General features: G+C 43.4%; 1 protein-coding gene across 1 annotated transcript; it reads left to right on the plus strand.

Annotated features, from left to right (window-relative positions):
- The first annotated feature begins 6,358 nt into the window (after positions 1–6,358).
- LOC108875406 (immunoglobulin superfamily member 22) lies at positions 6,359–19,467 on the plus strand. Its single transcript, XM_018664326.2, has 25 exons — positions 6,359–6,566; positions 6,958–7,092; positions 8,051–8,187; positions 9,172–9,271; positions 9,403–9,439; positions 9,776–9,947; positions 10,222–10,335; positions 10,453–10,615; positions 11,139–11,251; positions 11,494–11,656; positions 12,390–12,674; positions 12,782–12,906; positions 13,142–13,283; positions 13,627–13,834; positions 13,910–13,998; positions 14,093–14,395; positions 14,626–14,799; positions 15,020–15,148; positions 15,255–15,551; positions 15,634–15,722; positions 15,820–16,012; positions 16,117–16,419; positions 16,512–16,660; positions 16,779–16,959; positions 17,087–19,467. Exons 1-25 carry the CDS (start codon positions 6,392–6,394, stop codon positions 17,152–17,154), a joined length of 4,044 nt encoding a protein of 1,347 aa, XP_018519842.1. The 5' UTR covers positions 6,359–6,391; the 3' UTR covers positions 17,155–19,467.
- The last annotated feature ends 19 nt before the right edge of the window (positions 19,468–19,486 follow it).

A 19,486-nucleotide genomic window follows, 5' to 3' on the forward strand; every position in this document is an offset into this window, starting at 1 on the left:
CCAGTGTAATACATGTCCAATCATCCGGCCGTAGCTATGGTAAGCTATTGATGCCAATATGAAGGATCAAAGGACACAAAACCTGGCCCATAAGAATATGACCTCAATTTAGTTTGTCCCAGCTGTGCCTTCGGAATCGGTCAGACCACAAACCATAATCCTCTGTCCGCCCGTGGATTAATAATGTAATCTTCCGAGCAAACACTGAGCGTAAATGAAGTGCTTAGGTATTCATCTGGGCCGTATTGAAATGAGTACTTAGCGAATGACCTCAGCCAAACATCGTTTACACTGAAACAAACACTTCACGAGCGTTCACCTTGCTTGAGCTGTTGCAGGGAAAACTGAAGGTATTTCATCACACGCGCACTGGGTTTGAAAGTCATCCAAAGTGCGTAATCAAATTGTTTCATGTACTGTTTTTTTTTCCCTCTCTTCTTCTCTCTCTTGGCTGTGGGACGTTATCGTAGGCCTTTTGAGGTCCTGATTCTATCCCTCTTTATGTTTGATCATCGGACTTGTTTTTTGTCATACTAAAGACAAAAACAACTCTCTCTTCCACCTATGTCAGTGTACCTGATATTCTGTCTGCATGCTCCCCTGTTATTTCTGTTTCATCCAAGGGCAGGCAGGCATCCAAAGCACAGCAAGGGACCTGCACACTTTTAACTCACATTAAAGGTAGACAGAACGTTTCACACGCCGCATATGGCTCCATTTATTGGTAAGTAGCACAGGAAGGAGGTGTAAATTGGCTAACAGAAAGATTTCATATTATCTGAAACGTGCTCTTTCACTTTAAAATGCTGTTTTCCCTCTCTGTCTCTCCTCTGCCTTTCATGCTTGCAGAAACATTTGGCACCTATAGATCCCACCCTCCAGGGATCTCCGTGCTTGAATCCAGGAGGAGGCGGTGTGCAGAGGAATGATACGGGCAGAGAGGGTGTTTAAGGTGTTTAAGGGCTGATAGAGGTGGAGGAGCTGCTGTTGCTGCTGCCCGCCAGGGCATTACAGAGAGCGTGCCCACAGGGGGAGGAGCGAGCACCCAGCTGGCTGTGAAGGAGTGTCTGAGTGCGGCGCTGAAGTTGTGATACCCATCACTGGGGACTCGGTATGCAGAGAGCATCATCTCAGAGCGCGATGGTGTTTGCATTTTGAATAGAGAAGATGAGATGCAGACAAGCAAGAGAGAAGAAATTGGCCTCTGGTTCAAGACCTGCAGGTTTTTTTTAAATCTCTCTTTTGACTAATCCAACACCTGTTTGTCTATCTTTGTCTACCTCTGCCAGTCTGCCTGCCTGCCTGCCTGCCTGCCCTCCCCCAGGCCTTCATCTTCTTCAGTCTCTCGCAGACATCCCAACCTTCCTTCTTCCTGGGCAGCACAGCAGCTTGCAGGCTTTGATGAGAGGTCTGAGCTGAAATGTCACAGGGATTAAGGGGTTTTTGCCTCCTGCATCCTGCTGGATCGGTTCTGGCTGCCCTCTGTGCATGAGCTTCCTCCTCCTCCCCCTCCAACCCCTCTGAAACAGGTGCGGAGTGGCATTTCTTTCTGCTCCACTGTGCCCTATTGAATCTCCTTCTGGGGAAATAACATTCCTCCATGTTTACAGAGGAGTAAGGAGGGGAAGCAGGAGATTGGGAGAAGAGGTGAAGTGAAGGGACGAGGATGAATGAGGAGAAGAGAGGAGAAGAAATGAAGAGAGATAAATAGAGGGGAGCATGGATCAGGAGAGAGGAGATGATAGTTGAGGGACAGGAAAAAAATCGGAAAATCATTTTTTACATTTTCAGTCAGTGGGAGTATTCCTCTGTGTTAGCCTGGTCCATATTATATATTCCTCAACTACAAATGCATACAGACTTTTGTAGAAATTGTAGTTTCATTTGTTGAAAGTTTTAGAAGTTGACTTTAATCATTCCTCCATTTACACACCCCCACCCCACCCGGCACACACCCACACATATGTGCACACGCTCATCTGCAGCTGTTTCTTCTGATCACAGTTAGGTAGATTTAAAAATTAGATGTCTCCTGAGATGTGCAGTTCAGAGGGAGGCATTTAACATCACATAGCTACAGCTGCTGCCATATTTGATAGCATTCTGCAGGGTCTTCTTTGACTGCGTCTTCACAAAGTTAAGAGTCCACCTTAACCTTTGCCCTGCAGACCTGCAGTTAACTGGAGGTGATCACTCCACGAAGATCCTGTCAGTGGTGTCACACTGTGCTGCAGCGAATTACGCACTAAGCTACTGTACATTCCCATGTGACCAGGTGAAGTGTCTAAACACAGCAACAGTAAAAATAGCTCTGTTGCTAGTGTTATATTAGCAGCAACCATGTAAAATTATGGCTTTCTCGGTTTTCTGAGTTATAAAGTGTTTGTTCTGAGGATGCTGTCACAAGGAAGTGAGGAATATCAAACGACATCACATGAATGATTTTTGTTGACAATCCAGCCAGCCTCTCCCTCAAAGCAAAGATTGCATTCATCGAGGAGCCACTGAAGAAGAGGCTCAAACAACTGAGACCAAAGTGACTATTGTAGCGTTAGAGTCTGTCTGTCACTGAGAGTGAATATCCACGACCAGCTTCATTCCCAGATTCAGCACTGACAGAGAAAACAGCAGTCGAGCAAAATAAAATTGAACCAACTCATTCATTATGTTTTGTGCTGTGAGTATAAATGTGCTAAGAGAGAAATCTAGGTCATTTCTCCATCATTAGTATGCCAGCCAGGTGTAGTGCAAAGAGGATTAGAGGGAAGTGATGCCAATGGGGCTCTCTATGTCTGTCTCCCCTTCTTTCTCCATATCTATCTATCTTTCTCTATCTCTCTCTCAAACTAAACAATCACACATAAGTGCTTCCTGCTGTCACCTCAAAGAGCATATCCATGACAAGTAGTCCAGACTTGTAATAAAACATTCACGCATTACCCAGCTCTGATGATGAGCTTGTTTCAAGCCCATTAAACAAGGAATATTTGCTAAATTTCAATTCTGACATTGTTTGAGATCATAAAAGTGAGGGCCAGCCCAATCAGTCAGAGGGTACACACTCAGGTGAGTGAAGTGTCTCCCCTGTTACTGCTCCTCCCAGAGAACATTGTTTTCGAGGTGGAGTACAAGTGTTGAATTAATCTAATTTCCAGATATAAACAGGAGGCATTGGCTCATTGTGGAAAAGCTGAAATAGCTGCTGATGAAGTCGAGAGCAAGGAGGAAGTCAACATGATGAGACTATAGCTAGCCACAATATACTATATCAGTCTATCAGTAAGTTGACTGGCATCTGGTACATGATACAATGAAAACTGGATGTGAATGTTAAAGTCAATTTGTTAATAATTAATTAATTAATTAATTATTTTCTGAGGATTCTACACCAGCTCATGTGATTCAAGAGCTAATAGCGGATTAAAATTCAGTAGCTATTTGTGTCTGTATGCAGTGCAATAGGCAGCCATTTAAAACTTAGTAAGGAACAATTGTTAACTATTGGCTGTATGCCACAGAGAGTTAATCAACAATGATTAAAAAATGATTGATTGAAATGGCTGATTGAAATCTGTTCTTAAGTAATTTATCTCATTTATAGATCTCTTGTTCAGAATTAGTGACTTAATGAGTCAGGGCTACTTGTGAGTTATTTATTAACTGGCAATTGGCAGTATATTGATAAGTGAACTGACATGTGGAAACTCTCTGGGAACATACACTAGGATTAAAGGGCTGATTTGCTACAATGTAAAGAGTGTCCTCCAACAGGAAGTTGGGTTAACAATAGAGCCATTTTGATGAACACTACATATTGATATTATTACATTGCTGTGTTTACCCTGTATAGAACTGTCCAAGAAATAGTTTTTCATCTTGCTGTAGTTGCACTGTCATGGATTGTTTATGACTGTATGATTGGAAAGCTAATAGTTCTCATTTGTCCAGTGGTTTCCAGTAGTTTTCCTTTCAAGCTAAGAAAACACTTTTACTGCAGTACATCATAACACTGTAAGGAAGTATCAGGGCCTTGCCCAGAAATATAGAACTTGTGTCCAAGCCACTGGCGATCTGTGCAGGGTGTACCCTGCCTCTCGCCAGCTGGGATAGGCTCCAGCCTCCCTGCAGTCCTTAACAGATAAGTGGTATAGATAATGGATGGATGTGTCCAAGTCTCCCTGGTGGACCTTCATTTTCATGAAATTCTGACCAAATTACAATAAAAATATTATTTTGTTTTAATCATTTCATCATGATATAGATCCAATCACAACTGAAACTACAGCCGTCCTCCTCTTTGGGTGTTAAGTTGAAAGTGAAGAGCTTGTTAAAGAGGTGTTTTAATTCTCATACCTATTTAATTTCTTATACATTCAGTTAATGAGATGTGTTATTGTTTAAAGTATTCAGAAATGTTACATGTTGCATTGAAATGATGAACTCAGATCTCTGACACAGCCACAGAAAGGAGGATGTGCCTCAGAGGCAGAACCTGCTAGAAACTCTCCATCACCACATGCTCCTTGGAGAATGTTAACGTTCAAAAATACTAGCCTGAGATGGCCCCACAGTGGACCTTCAAACTAACTGACCTGTGGGAAATATTAGCATGATGTATTCCTCCAGCCCAGTGCAAGCCCAGCAAGCCCAAAATGTATCAGAGCCTTATTTGTCCAGAGACAGGACACAGCAGGTGTTTAAACTGAATGCCCCAGCCTTGGCTCATCCACCAAAAAGGAGCCAAGAAAACAGTGGAGACTGAGCTGGCAGGATCCCACTGAGAGGGGAGCAGTGTGTGGATTAAGAACATCATAAGAGGAGACATTTGGGCTGGAAGCAGTTGAACCAGAATCCTGGGGTGCAGACTAAATCTATGAGAAAGTAAAGGCTTTGCTGTAACAAGTAAGTTTGGTTGGCTGTGTGTCTTGGTTTTTCTGAAATAATAGAGCTGAGGGGGGAGTCAAAAAAAAAGAGATCCTTTTGCAATTTGCCATGCTGGATGCTGTGAGAGTGAGAGAGAGAGAGAGAGAGAGAGAGAGAGAGAGAGAGAGAGAGAGAGAGAGAGAGAGAGAGATCAAGGATGCTGAACAAAGGCAGAGAGGTATGGAGAGAAAAGAGATGTTCTTGTTTTCCACTTGCAGTGAGACAGCAACCTGTTCAGCACTTTGTAGCTTCGAGTCACTTGCTACTCCTTTAGACTGTAGAGTTATACCATCAAAGGGTTTGCTGCGGTCGCTTAAAAACAACTTCCTTTGGTAAGTATCAAAGCTTACGGAACTAATTAGTTCACCAACCCCAACATGTAGTGCATTTGCCGCAGGAAGCAAAAACTCACATAAATACTTATTGGATTTACATTTTTCATTTAGAGACTAATCTTATGGTTAATTGTTCCTTTGGCTTATGAAGTGACATTTGCATGCTAAACCCAGGCTGTCACTGAAAAAACACAATTCTGTATTTTTATACTAGTGTCTAAATATAGACGTAATCATACTGACTTTTATTTGAGGTTTTATTTCTGTGTTGAAATTTCATAGTAGGTAGGTACAGTGAGTGACACATTTTTAATTAGATGGAGCTTGACTCTTGTTCATACTTGGCATTGTATTGGTATAATGTGTTCAATCTTCCTCCCTCAGCTGCTGGTAACATGTATTTATTATGTGCAGGCAAAGATGCACACACACTAATCCACATCTTGCACACATGCAGAGACAAAAGAAATGGGGGAACAGGCATGTGAGGGCGAATCCAAATTCAAACTAAGAGAAGAAGGAGCGCAGTTCATCAGTGGTACAAACACAATGCTTTATCTCACACAGCAGGTGTGTGGATTACCTTTCTAATTGGATCTTTGTATGAGCCTGGTGAAGGCAAAGGACCATTGTAGTCACTGTTGAAAGGAGGATGATAGAGCAAGGAAAGGGCAGGAGAGGAGCAGAGGAAGGGAGGTTAGTTTCAATCATTTCTCTGCGCGTGTTTGTGAAAACGCAAACCTAATTACCACTGAGGCAGAGGGAAGGTGTGTGTATGTGTGTGTTCATCACACGCACACGCACGCAAACACTCCAGTATACACTCACGCGCGTGCAAGGGCACAAACACAGGCCCAGCCCAGCTCTTTCGCTATCTGAGTACACTATGGGATATTAGCTGTATCGTTGTGTGAATTTAGAGAGGGTGGTTAGGATTGTCCTCTGTCCCTCTGGTGCCTCTTATCTACTGGAGGCAATGTATCAGGACTGAAAGCTGTTAAATGCAACAATACCCACTAGAATTAGGAGTCAAATGAGCATTGTCTGCCACTTTTAAAATTATCATTTCACATCTCTATTTGTGCCTGCAGTCAGGGACGGATCAGCACCACCTTTACATCATCATCATCATCATGGCAGCAGAGCTCCTCCAGGCCACTGGGGGCAGAATGGAGCAGATGGAACAGCAAGTGACGCAGATGTCCTCCTCCTCCTCATCATCATCCTCCAGCTCCTCCACCTTTACATCCTCCACAAGCACCACCAAGCTGCGAAAAGTGTCCCAGGGTCTGTCAAGGACCATTGAAGGTATGAATTACTCCTCAAGATCGTCATCTCCCCATTTGCCATGTTTTGTGATGTAACATTTTTAATTATGAGACATGGCATGGGAGAGTAAAGTTACCATTACAGTGAGAGAAGATGACATAATTGATGAACATAATTAAAATAGCAGCAGCTTTAAGCAACATTTCTTACCTGTCACACTATGTAAAACATTCCTGAGAGAACACTGGGGACTAAATTATGTCAGGCTCCTATTTTAAGCTCCTTGGTCAAATGCACACTGACTATGATGCTAATTAACTACATTACCCATGTCATGATGATAACATTACACTTGCACATTAGGCTGCTGTAGCATAATTTGCCTGTTTGCACATGATTATGACAAGAATGTCCTTTTTCACTTCCTCAGAGCACTCCGGGGTTCAGCGCAAGACCTCAGCTGTGGTGGAGTCCTTCAGCCAGGTACAGAAATCCCCCCAGATCCCCAAGGGAGAATCTGTCCCAGATTTCGAGGAGAAGCTGCGCCCCATCACTGCCCAAGAGGGTGAGGTGAACTGCTCCTTCCTCTCTCACAGCACCTTGAAAATTCCAAGAAGCGCCCTCTGCATCCCTTAATATCTCTCCTCACATCACATCATAAACATCTGTGAGCCCCTGAGACTATAAGACAACTACGTGCGTGCTAATTTTAGATCCCTGCTCATAGTTTGCCTGGAAACTCCAGATGACACGAGCTAAACTCCACTGGGAGGTAAAAGTTTGCTGCAATGAGTAAACTTTAGATAACAATTTGTCTCTCTGGGTGAAGGCGCTGTAAATCCAATCTGTTCAAAGTCCTGACAAAGACACACAAAAGACACTTAAATAGAGTTTGTGTGATGCTTGTGACCTCCATAGAAGAGAACCTTTGCTTCCTCTGTTGAATACAAGAGCCTGTTTTGTAAGTGCTTGAGCTTTATTTAAACCAAGGTAATATCTCTAAAATTTTAAATAACCATCCGCTTGTGCATGTGTGTATTTGTGGGTATTGTGAGTCCCTTAAATATACAATTTATACATCTGTGACAAATCTGTTTAAAGATCCCTAATTATATTTTATATACTAAATTATTTTTACTGTTGCACCATTCAGCAGTAGCAATCTAAATTTAGTTTTACCAGAGCGCAGTGACAATAAAGGCATTCTTCTGTTCTATTATTCACCCTGACTCTACCTGTGAATTATAGATTAAGAGGCTTGGAGAAGATAGCCTGTCACAATATGCAGAACACTGCAGGGTAGCCATAGCATTAGCATTCATGGGCTGACCTTAAACTTGCTGGTCTCAGAAAGAAAACAGGAAAAGTCGAGAGAGAGAGAGAGGCAATTCATCTAATGTACATTAAACATTCACTCTTTGCTCCACTATGTCTTAAAACCATCACTGTTACTTGGTATTCAGCTAATAATTCCAAAGCAGAATATGTGCATTGACCTGACCTGTATCTATGTCCGTCCATAGGTGATAATGCGGTGTTCAAGACAAGAGTGTTGGGGAATCCCAAACCCAGTGTCAGCTGGGAACGGGCCAGCGGGTGCCCCCTGTCTGATGCAACGAAATCTTTCTATGACAACATCAACAATCAGCATATACTCAAGGTTTGACAATATAACTGCATACTGTTGCCCGTTGTGTTCCTCGCTTATTAAAGGATCCAAATGACAAGCCTGTGATTACTTGAACGAGGTTTGTCTTATTTTATCTCTTTAATGTTTTGTGAGATGCATTTTGTTTGCTTTCCAAATGTTGTTTGATATCTCTGCACAATGGCTAATGGCTAGCTCTGAATTTGTATTATTTCAGTCACATATCAGTATAGATAATGTGCATCTTTGCATTTATCAATACACTCTAGTTTCCAGGTTGCTTCGCTGATGGCTGTTTCTTAGCAGTTTTTTGTTAGAAATCCATCACATCTATACACAGATGCCAGTAATTTCTTCCAAAATTAGTGTGTGATTGGAGCACCAATATCTGCAAGCACTTCTTTTTATGAATCCACCTGCCTTTAAATCTAAATGCTACGGTACGGTAGCCTACGGAAGATACAGTACATATTCAAAATGCAAAGTTAAAAAGTGCCCATAGCAGACTCTTGCAGTGGCTCTGTACAGGCTACCACTAAGCCAAAGGGCTCTGGCATCTTGGTGCTGTCTAGTCACACAGCACACATGCATCATGGGGAAAAGTAGATAGAAAGAAAAAAAAAAACTCTCTCTGATCCTTTTATCTATAACCACTCTGGAGTGGATTTAGCGCTTTCTCTGTACCAGCCGGGGAGCTTAAGTGAAGCTTAAATAGCTATTATAAAGCAATTAACTTGTGGGTGCTGACATATGCATCTCCCCTTGCCATCTGTTTCTCTGGTGAGGGATGACTGTTGAGTTGCAGTGCTAAATGTTTACTGTGTATTTCCTAGCGTGACACTGCCTCCCTTTGCTTGAAATAAGTATTGCAGTGGGATTTGAAGTGACCTGATTGCAATGACACCATGACACATTTAAATTATCTTACAGTAAGCATCAAGCAAGAGATTTTCATTTCATTTTCTGTAACCTGTAATGCATTTCCTCCAACTTCAGATCAAAAATATGGCCCTGGAGGATGCTGATGTCTACAAGTGCATTGCTTCCAACAAACATGGAGAAGCCACTTACTCTGTATCCCTCATTGTAACAGAAAGTGAGTCTAGCCCCTCCACATGATACACTGTGTGAACCTTTCCAGTCTTGATAGTTATTTAGGAGCTTTCAGCTTAGTTTGCTGTTTTCACCCAGTGCCTCAGGTAGAAGTTTCTCTATCTTTGTTTCCAGATCCAGCGTTGGACTTCAAAAAGATGCTGAAGAAACGGTAGGAACACAAACCTGTCGTCTAATACTAACCATGACACTCCCAAAACCTGTCAAAGTGTGATGGAGCTCCCTCTGATCCACCTCCAGATCCCCCCCCTTTTTTTTGCATGCACCCAGAAATATCTACAGGACAAGATGTAAAGAGCTCCACCATGCACCAGTGTTGCCCCAGGGGCAGAAGAAGCTGCTTTTCAGCTGTCATCACACATATGCATACACTGTCAGACTAACTGTCAGACACCCGTGCATGAAAGCCTGACACACACCTATATATATGCCCATGTAAACACACGTGCACGCTTATTACCCATTGGGGATCTCCCTCCCTGTGCAGGAGTGTGGAGAAAAGAGAAGAGAAGAAGCCACCCACAGAGGAGGAGATGTTAAAGATCCTGGCTGGAGCTGACAAGAAGGACTATGAGAGGATCTGTGCCGAGTACGGCTTCACCGACTTCAGAGGCATCCTCAAGAAGCTGAAGGAGATGAAGAAGAAAGTGGAGGTGGAGGTGGGCCTGTCATACAGAGAGCTTGTTCATATACAGGATCACATAAGAAAGAAGGTTTGGTATATGATATGAAAAACAGCTTAAAATAGAGCAGAATAGAAAAAGGTGGAAAAAAAAGTTAAATGTCCCACAACACAACAACAGCACCAAAGGTGTGTCGCATAACAACTTTCTAGTCAGCTAATGTGAAGATGGGAAAATACTACACAGTGTCATGTTGCCATTTTTGTGGGTTATCTGTAAATATATGTTTGATCGGTTGATATTTGGTCAGATGGTGCGTGTGTTGAAGCCCCTGGAGGACATCACTGCCAAAGCTGACACCAACGTCGTCTTTGACACCATCCTGGAGCTGAAGGATCCAAATATCAGGATGCAGTGGTTCCTGGTAAAACTATATATTTGCCTGTCTGTTGTGAGAAGGTGTCAGAGTGTTTCCACATAAACCACCTGTGAGCCCCCCCCAATCAATAAGACTAAGACTGCCATTTTATTTACGATTCAGGGCGTGGAGCTACTGCGGATCCAGTACTCTCATGGGAAATACGAAGTGAAGCAGATGGGAACCAAGCACATGCTGTGCATTTCTAGCGTGAGCCTCAGTGACATGGGCACCTATACTCTGCAGGTTGGAGACAAGAGGCTGTCAGCCAGGCTTAACGTCATAGGCAAGTGCTGAGTGGGGCTCGAGTCCTTCCCACTGCTCATAACTTAGAGAGGCAGTGTCATCATTGATAGCATTTACCTGCTCTCAGTGTCACTTTCAATGTTTTTGTACACTCTCTTTTACTTGTCATTTGCATCTCTCAACACCTGTGCCATGTGGTGTTCTGTCAGTGTGGTGATTTGGACTCATTAGACTGTATAATACACAGGGACAGGTTTTATATGAGTATAATGACTGGTATATCTGCATGACTGTTTTGTTTCTCTTATACACTTTTATTCCATCCATTCAGTGTCAGTCTCCTATCCTGTTTGTCATCTCTTCATTTACAGACCATAAATAGACAAAATGACTTTCTTAGTCATCATATATTTTTTCTGAACACCCACGTAATTAAAGCCCCTGTTGCCAGACATCTTTTGTAGCTTGCAAATGATGTTATTTGTCATGGAATCCTTTTTGGTGAGGTGTGCGCTTTAAACCATATAATGACAAAGTCTTTTTCCCTCTTATCTCTCTTTCAGATGAACCTCTGAAATTCCTGTCTGACTTCAAGCCAAAGAAAGTGACAGAGCGCCAGACCGCAGTGTTTGAGGTCCGTCTCTCCAAGAAGACAAATGCACCACTCATCTGGAAGGTTTGTATCTGACTTAAAAAGGAATATTTAAGAACTTAATTGAACCAGTACGGAATCATACAATTTCCCATCTGGGAAGAGATATAAAGACATGTCTTTCCAGGAGTTTTTGGCACCTACAATAGGTAACTTAGATGAAAAGGACACAAAATATACTGACAACATATCTGGTAGATATGAACACCAGGGTAATAATACGTGATATGGAAATCATTCTCCCACAAGTGCTTGTGTTTTCCCAGGTAAAAGGAAAGGAAGTAAAAAGAGATGAAAAGTTTGATGTGTCCTTGTCTGAGGATGGTCTGACCTACACCTTAAAGATTAAGGATGTGAAAGTCAGCGACACTGGGGACTACACCATCAGCATCGGAGACCTCACCACCACCGTGCCACTTTTTATTGAACGTACGGACCATCATAAAAGAAGGAGTTGTTGTGTGTGCTTTTTTTGTTATGTCTTGTTTTGTTTTTTCCCAGAAGGGCCGTGCCTTCCTGTTTTAGTGGAGCTCGCATTTCTAAGGAAACAAACTTCCCCTTTCAGACTTGGTGGAGATGAGCAGTTACTGCCTTTTTTTCCCCTCCCCTGTGATTAGAAGCTGCGTTCCTTCATAGCTGTGCTAAACAACATCATCTTCCCTCTATCTTCCGAATGAAGACGTATGGGTAGCATAATAAATCCTCCCTTCTAGTGCTGAGTTGAAAGTAATCCAACCAAATCCCTCCTCACAACAAGCTCATTTATTACGGCTCTGTCTAACAAGATGCTTACTTGCCCAAGGTGCAAGCTGGGGCATGTAAATATCTTTACAAGGACATGTGGCTGTCCTCTGGGGTTGCGGGAACAGAAGCATAGTCACTGAGGTTGTGTTAATTACTGTTAGTGATGAGTAGACTATCTTTCTTGTTCTTTATGTATAATAATATCATGAAGGGCTACTATATGTGGAGGGACTGGATATGAAGAACAAACCTAATACTGTAAGCAGGCACACAATTAAAGTTTGCTCATAATTCCACCCTATAGATGTGATTAAGCATGTGTTTATAGTACAACATCATGCCGGTAAAGGCCAAATAAACCCTCAAGTGATTCCCCTTCATTTTACCCTTGGCCTTTTTTTTTTAATTCTTTATCCAGGGATTCCCATCAAGTTTATCAGCCACTTGAAGAATGTCCACGTGCAGGAGAGAAGCAAGGTCCGCCTGGAGTGCGAGATGAGCTCCAAGGACGTGCACATTCGCTGGCTGAAGGATGGCTGCGATATCACAGCGAGCCGGCGCTACATCTTCATGCGCGAGGGAAAGAGGGCAGAGGTTATCATCGAGGACTGTGAGCTGACAGACGGGGGAGAGTACTCTGTCGTCTGCACTCAGGACAATGACACGCATGAATATGTCAGCTCTGCCAATCTAACTGTGGATGGTAATGATATCTGTCTGCAGTTATTTTCAGAGTCAGCCAACTTGTAACACTGGAACATTCTTAACTAATAGTAAGTAATTAATCTCTTTTTCTTTGTGTGCCACCAGAGCGGTTTGCCTCAGTGTTAAGAGGTATGTCAGATGCTCAGTGTCCTACAGGCTCCACTGCAGAGCTATGTGTTGTTCTTGATGATGAGAAGGTGGATGGAATGTGGCTGAAGGATGGAATGGAGGTAAGAGATGACATAAGAGAAGATGAAAGCGATGAAGCCATCAAATGCACCATCCCTCTCATTCCCCCTTAATACCTTTATGTCAGACATTTGGCAGTAAGTGTGTTTTCAAATGATAAACAACCTGAATGTCATAATCAAAAACCTCTTCATCTACTTCATTAGGAGCATAGTCAAGGCTTTTGTGTTTATCTTTTGTTGACACGTCCTAAAAAACAGTGTTGTGTTTTGGCAGATTTCAGGGCTGAGCAGGGTTCAGGTGGTCAAACAGGGAGCCGTCCACAAGCTAATCTTCTCTGGTGTGACTGACGCTCATGAGGGCAAGTACACCTTTAGAGCCAAGGGGGCTGAGAGTGAGGCTGTGCTCACTATTGCAGGTCAGTGTGAGTGTGTGTTGTGTGTGTTGTGTGTGTGTGTATTTGTATTTGACATTTGAGTATGTATTCATAAGTGGGGCAGATACATAATGGAATAGGTTTTCTGTCCCTGTCATAGAATCAAACACTATGTAAATATTTAAATCCAGTTAGTGTATTATGCTAGAGGTCAACTTATGGTCCTGTTTGCCAGAGCTTTTTTTTTTTTTTTTCTTTTGATGCCACCACGAGGAGTCGCCAGAGTTAGACATCTCTAAATTAATTAAAACCACACTAAAAATCATAAACTGTATCAAAACATCAATAGAAACTGACCCAAGTATGTATGAACTCTGTTTCCCAGACCCTCCAGAGATTGATTCCTCTGTGCTGGACTTGCTGGGTGCCCGACCTGTGGTTGTGAAGGCAGGCCAGACAGCCACTATTAAGATCCCCTTCAAAGGCAAACCACCTCCCAAGGTCACCTGGTACAAGGATGGGGTGGAAGTCACAGAGGATGAGAGAACCAAGGTGGAGAAGACAGCTGATGGTACCTCCCTGGTGCTCAGCAGGTGGGGTGATCAGATTAAGATCAAACAAATGTAAATACAGATACACACTTCTAAATATTTGCTCTCACTTGCTAGATGTGTGCGAGAGGACAGTGGCGCAATTATGCTCCGTTTGAAGAGCGACTGTGGCACTGCTGTTGCCAACCTGCATCTGAATGTGATTGGTGGGTGACACACGTATTTGGGAACAAAATGTAAAGCAGTTTTATTCAGTGTGGGGTTTGAAATACCTAACCCACATTTTACCACATGCTCTAGATCATCCAAAGCCTCCCCAAGGGAAAGTAGAATTCCCAGAGCTATCAGGAAAGGGCATCAAGATGAAGTGGAAGGCTCCCCGGGACAATGGGGGTAAGCAGGTGACCAGCTTTGTGATCGAGCGGCGCGTGGCAGGTAAGAAGTCCTGGAACAGGGTCGGCGAGGTGGACAACAGCACCACCATCTTCAGAGATGACAAAGTGGAGGAGGGCCAGGCGTACCAGTATCGCATCAGAGCTGTCAATGCAGAGGGAATGAGTGAACCTCTTGAGACAGAGGAGGTGCGCGCTGGAGAGCCAGTAGGTGAGATTTAAACTATAAATTATCATCATCAATGCCATGATTGAAATCACCCCTCAGAACTTCCAGAGGCAAGTGTAAAAGAGAGTGTTTTTAGGGGTCCAGAGGTGACACATGAGTAATCATCCTCATTGTTCATTGTTATTCACCTCCTTGTAATTATCGTCAGGCGATAAAATTATCATGTCATGTCATGTCTCACCCTCTGTTCTGTTTTAAACTGGCCTACTCAGAGCCTCCAGGCACTGCGTCCCAGCCCCAAGTGTCTAACATAACAAAGAACACTATGACAGTGAGCTGGACACCTCCAGCCCATGACGGGGGAGCCCCAGTTCAGGGCTACATCCTGGAGAGGAGGAAGAAAGGCAGCAATATGTGGTTGCAGGTCAATAAGGAGTTGCTCACAGGTCAGACTCAGGACAGTCATGCTTGTTGTAATGGTTGTAGTCATGTTGTCATGACCAGCTGCTATAGATTTGTCATCTTTTACAAGATAGGCTATGTTCACACATTTTTAGTAAAGACATTCCTGAGTAAGGACCTGTATGATTTTCATCTCTGCATTGAAGATACATACTCCTTTGTTTGTATCCATATCCTCATGTGTGTCCATATTATTATTTTCAGATACAAAATTCATGGTGGATGGGCTGGTGGATAATGTTGAGTATGAATTCAGAGTCTCCAGCGTAAACAGGGCTGGAGCTGGCAGTCCCAGCACTGTTTCTAATGCTGTGCTGGCCAAAGACCCAATACGTGAGTCCTTCACTGCCTCCTTAACCATCTTTCCTTCCTTCCCTCTCTGTAAGCATATTATTTGAACTGTCTAGTGTAAATAAAAAGTCTGTCCCTCCCCTTGCAGGTGCTCCTGGCCTGGTTAGGAACCTGTGTGTGTCCGACTCCACAAACTCCTCCATTTCGTTAAGGTGGACACCTCCAGAGCAGGGAGATGAACCCTCTGGCTACATCCTAGAGGTGCGCCCCAAAGATGCTAAAGAGTGGATGAAAGCTACAAAGATCCCCATCGCTGGTACTACCTTCACCTTTGGAGGACTTCAGGAGCGGATGAAGTATCACTTCCGTATCCGGGCTGTCAATGAAGGAGGGGTGGGGGAGACCACTGAGCTGATGGAGGGCGTATTGGCCATGCCTCCACCTGGTAATATGACTGCGGTCTCTTGTAGTCTCCTTTGCCATCTTTACTTTTATTTTCTATTCCTTCTTTATTTCTTTCTGTTCAGTTCCACCCAGATTTGATCTCCAGGGAAAGCTGAAGAACCAGATGGTGGTCCGAGCTGGAAGGGCACTTTGCCTCTACCTCAGCTTCACCGTAAGACTAATAATAGTAATGTTCCTCTGAGCCACAAGACTAGCACTCCACATTAGTCTTATCAAACAAATTCTTACTGTCTTGCTCACCCTCACAGGCTTCACCTCCCCCAGTGGTAACCTGGTTCAAGGATGGGGTCCTCACTACAGGAAAGGAAGTCATCACCAAGGGCAAGAGTAACTCCCAGTTCCTCATTACCTCTTCTCAGCGATCAGACTCAGGTGTTTACCGTGCCCACCTGAAGAACGACTATGGCGAGGCTCACTATGATGTTAATGTGAAGGTTACAGGTAAGTGACGGAAGCTTGATCGTTTATTCTTCCATTCCCTTATCGTCATCATTGCCATTTATCCTCCTCTTCATCCTCTTTCTGTACTTACCTCCTTTCATCAGACTTTCCCCGACCCCCAAAGAACCTCCGCCTGGTAGAGGAGGTGCCAGGCACAGTGACGCTGCAGTGGGACCACTCTCCAGACATGGCTGACGACGATGAGGGAGCACATTATGTCATCCTCAAACGAGACACCAGCACTGCCTCCTGGTTCACTGTGGCTGAGCGTGTCTTCAGCAGCAAGTACACCGTCACTGGTGTGCTTCCAGGGAGGAAGTACTACTTCAGGGTCATTGCACAAAACTCTATTGGGGACAGTGATCCTTTGGACTCAAAGGAACCTCTCATCATCGCCAAGGAGAAAGGTGAGTGATTTCCTCAATATATGCATGTCAGATGAGTACCTATGCCTATTACATCCACTAATTTGTGTATATGCATGTCATATTTTTTCTAGAGTGCATCAGCAGCCTTCGGTTGAAAGAATACGTCTCACCACCACGCCAGGTGAAGCCTACTTTCCTGCTGCCACTGAAGGACCATGCTGTTCGCAGAGGGCATGACTGCACTATGAGCTGTGCTTATCAGGGCATGCCAACTCCACAGGTATGAAAGACACATCTGAGCATTAATAACTGACACATTTGAGTGAACTTTCTTTGCCTTTGATATCATCCCCTATTCCCCCATAAGTAATAATAATGTTGGTGATTCCCCTGTCTAGGCCTGCTGGTATAAAGGGGAATCAAAGATCTCTGACTCCCCTCGATTCTGGCACAGCACAGCCAACGGAGTGTGCACCCTAGTCATCCCCACTTGCGGAGCCAAAGATGGCGGAGAATACACACTGGTGCTGGAGAACCCTCTGGGTATGGCCAAGTGCTCCTGCAACCTGGTGATCTTTGGTAAGTTTTCAGTTTTCAGGGGAAAAGGGAAGGAAGGGGAGTAGAAGGCTGGCTTAATCAAAAAAGTACATTATGCTTTAGCTGGACAATTTTTTTTTATCTCTCTGCATGTCATCGTGTCTTCCAGATAAAGATGACAAGAGTCTGTTGGAGAGCCTGACCAACCAGGCAAACAAAGAGAGGCTTATTTTGTAAGAAGTCTGCTTCAGCTGTTGCCATGACAAATGCACTTTGATTGGCCATTGAGCTTATGCTGCATGTACTGTTGCCACATCCAATAATTTAGGAATTTTGGGACATTGCAAAAAATGTTGACTGGAATTTCAGATTTTGACTGATTTTTCAACTTTCAATTTGCCTTTACTCCTTTCCCCCCAGCTCTGGTAGTGTATCAAGTGACCACTAGAGGTCAGACTTTCTCCCATCCTAGTGTAGGCATTCTGCTCCAGGGGCAGATTAATGTTTGGTGTGCTGAGATTTTGACTTAGGTTAGTCAGCTTGCGCAGCAGCAGAGATTGTACTTTTTCTCTTTAAGTCACAGAAGCTTTTCTCTCTATAAAGGAATTTAACTTTCATCTTTTCAGACTCTGCTTCCCAATTAGACTTGTCTCACAGGACTAGCTGTACAAGGCCACATGCCATGTCAGGTCAGTCAATTAGAATGGATAGTGTCAAAAATAATCCAAACTGCACCACATTCCCACAGCTGATTGTCTGAGGGTGGTTTGCTGCCAATAATGCAAGTAGTCAAAATTTAAATGTCACTTCTCTCTGGAGTGTCCCCGTGGCTTACTCTGGGGATCTGCATACCATATAATTACAGTGTCCTGGCTTTGGATCCAGTCAACAACTTGTATCAGAAGTTGTCACCCTCTTCTCACTCCTCTTCTCACTGTCTCAGTTTTTCTTGGTGTTTTTCTCTGTGATTAAAAAATACCTCAAGATAATTCTCAAACAAAAGTAAATTATTTCCACCTTCCATAATGTGTCACTGTGCAGAGAGTACAGTGAGAAAGTATTAGTGTGACAGATTTTTTTTGCATGTGATCTGTAATCCAGTTACTGGATTTGAAATGAAACAGTGAGGTTGAGATGGTGACTCCTGGCATCATCATCCATTCCTGTGAAGGTGCTGGAATCCTTTTAAAAAAAAAAAAAAAAGTCTCCTAATTTTAGGCAACAGAAAGTACTTGGACAAGTTAAAACAAACTAAAAGCCATCATATTTAATATTTAGTTGGAAATGAAAAGTCTTTGACATGTTACAGCTCATAGATGTCACAAGACACTTGTTATTTTCCCTGCTGACACTGTGCCAGAACTGCACTGTGGTCATTTTCACTTCTTGCTTGTTTCAGGGGCTATTTGCTCAGTTGGATTGAGTTGTTTCACTGTCCTGCTGTGTTTTCCTAATAAAAAGTGCTGTGAGCCCAACACTGTCCGATACAGTTTGAATACAGATTTTATTTGAACCTTTGAACCCAAATGTTCATTTCAACCCTGCTGTGATTGTTTATTTCAAATCCAATGTGTAAAAACAAAACAAAAAGTGACCCAACACTTTCTGACCACGGTGTGTGATAGCTTCCATCTCGACAGTGTCTGTATAGCCTTCCTTGTATAGCAGTAGTCTGCTGCTTCTTGAGAGAACGAGTGTGGTCTGGTGAAGAGCTGCCAAGCAGACAGAGAGAGGTGACAACCCCTCTCCATCCTGACGTCACCGTGCTGGCTCCCACAAACTCCATTTCTATAGAGCCACCATGGGACTGGCAGTGTCAGGTTGCCAGGTTCAAATCAATTAAGCACCAACAGGCACTAAACGGACGTCACTGGTACCTTCCGCCTCTTCACCACTCAGCTAAGGCACAATAAGGTGGAAGTAGTCTGGTGTGAAAGCCTGAATAGTCAATCGAGGTATTTGATGAGTTTTCCTGACATTTTAGTGCATTGCATTTAAATGACTGAACCTGAGGGATACACATGGCTTGAAAATAAAAAATATTGTGCAGCAGTGAGTTCATTCAAGTGTTTTTCTTTGCTCCTTTTTTCACATTTATTTCTGTGTCATTTTATGGGATCTCACCAAGCCTGTTTTTATAAAGGCCATTACAGAGACGCCTAATTTTCATAGAAGACTGGAGTTCTTTGATGGCAAACCCCTGGCTGCGAGTGAATGAAAGGCATTTGGAGAGAACTGGCACAGGTCCTACAGGAATAAACTACGAGATGTGCTCTCTCTGTGTGCATGTTTAAAAGAAAACAGGAGATAAAGAAGCAGACAACCAGAGAAGAGGAAGACAGAAAAGGGAAGAGAGAGAGCTTCATTGGTAGCAGTCTGAATGAGTTTCCATAGGGTTAAAGGCTGTTGAAAGCACATTTTCCACCTCGGCCAGACAATAGAGTGCAGCAGTTACTAGAACAGAGCTCTCTGTTGTCTTCCAGCCCTTTCTGCCTTAATGGCACTTTAGCTGCTGAGGGCCAGCAGCTTCTGTAGAAACACAAAACACCAAACAGTTATAAATATCAGC

The sequence above is a fragment of the Lates calcarifer genome, linkage group LG10, assembly GCF_001640805.2.
Source record: "Lates calcarifer isolate ASB-BC8 linkage group LG10, TLL_Latcal_v3, whole genome shotgun sequence".
NCBI lineage: Eukaryota > Metazoa > Chordata > Actinopteri > Centropomidae > Lates > Lates calcarifer.

What these genes read in the sequence shown, in the direction of transcription:
- LOC108875406 (XM_018664326.2), top strand. Translation starts at nt 6,392, where the DNA reads ATGGCAGCAGAGCTCCTCCAGGCCACTGGGGGCAGAATGGAGCAGATG. An exon ending in TCAGGATGCAGTGGTTCCTG is followed by an intron (nt 10,336 to 10,452) that starts GTAAAACTATAT and finishes TTTACGATTCAG; the next exon opens with GGCGTGGAGCTACTGCGGAT. An exon ending in GCCTCTACCTCAGCTTCACC is followed by an intron (nt 15,723 to 15,819) that starts GTAAGACTAATA and finishes TCACCCTCACAG; the next exon opens with GCTTCACCTCCCCCAGTGGT.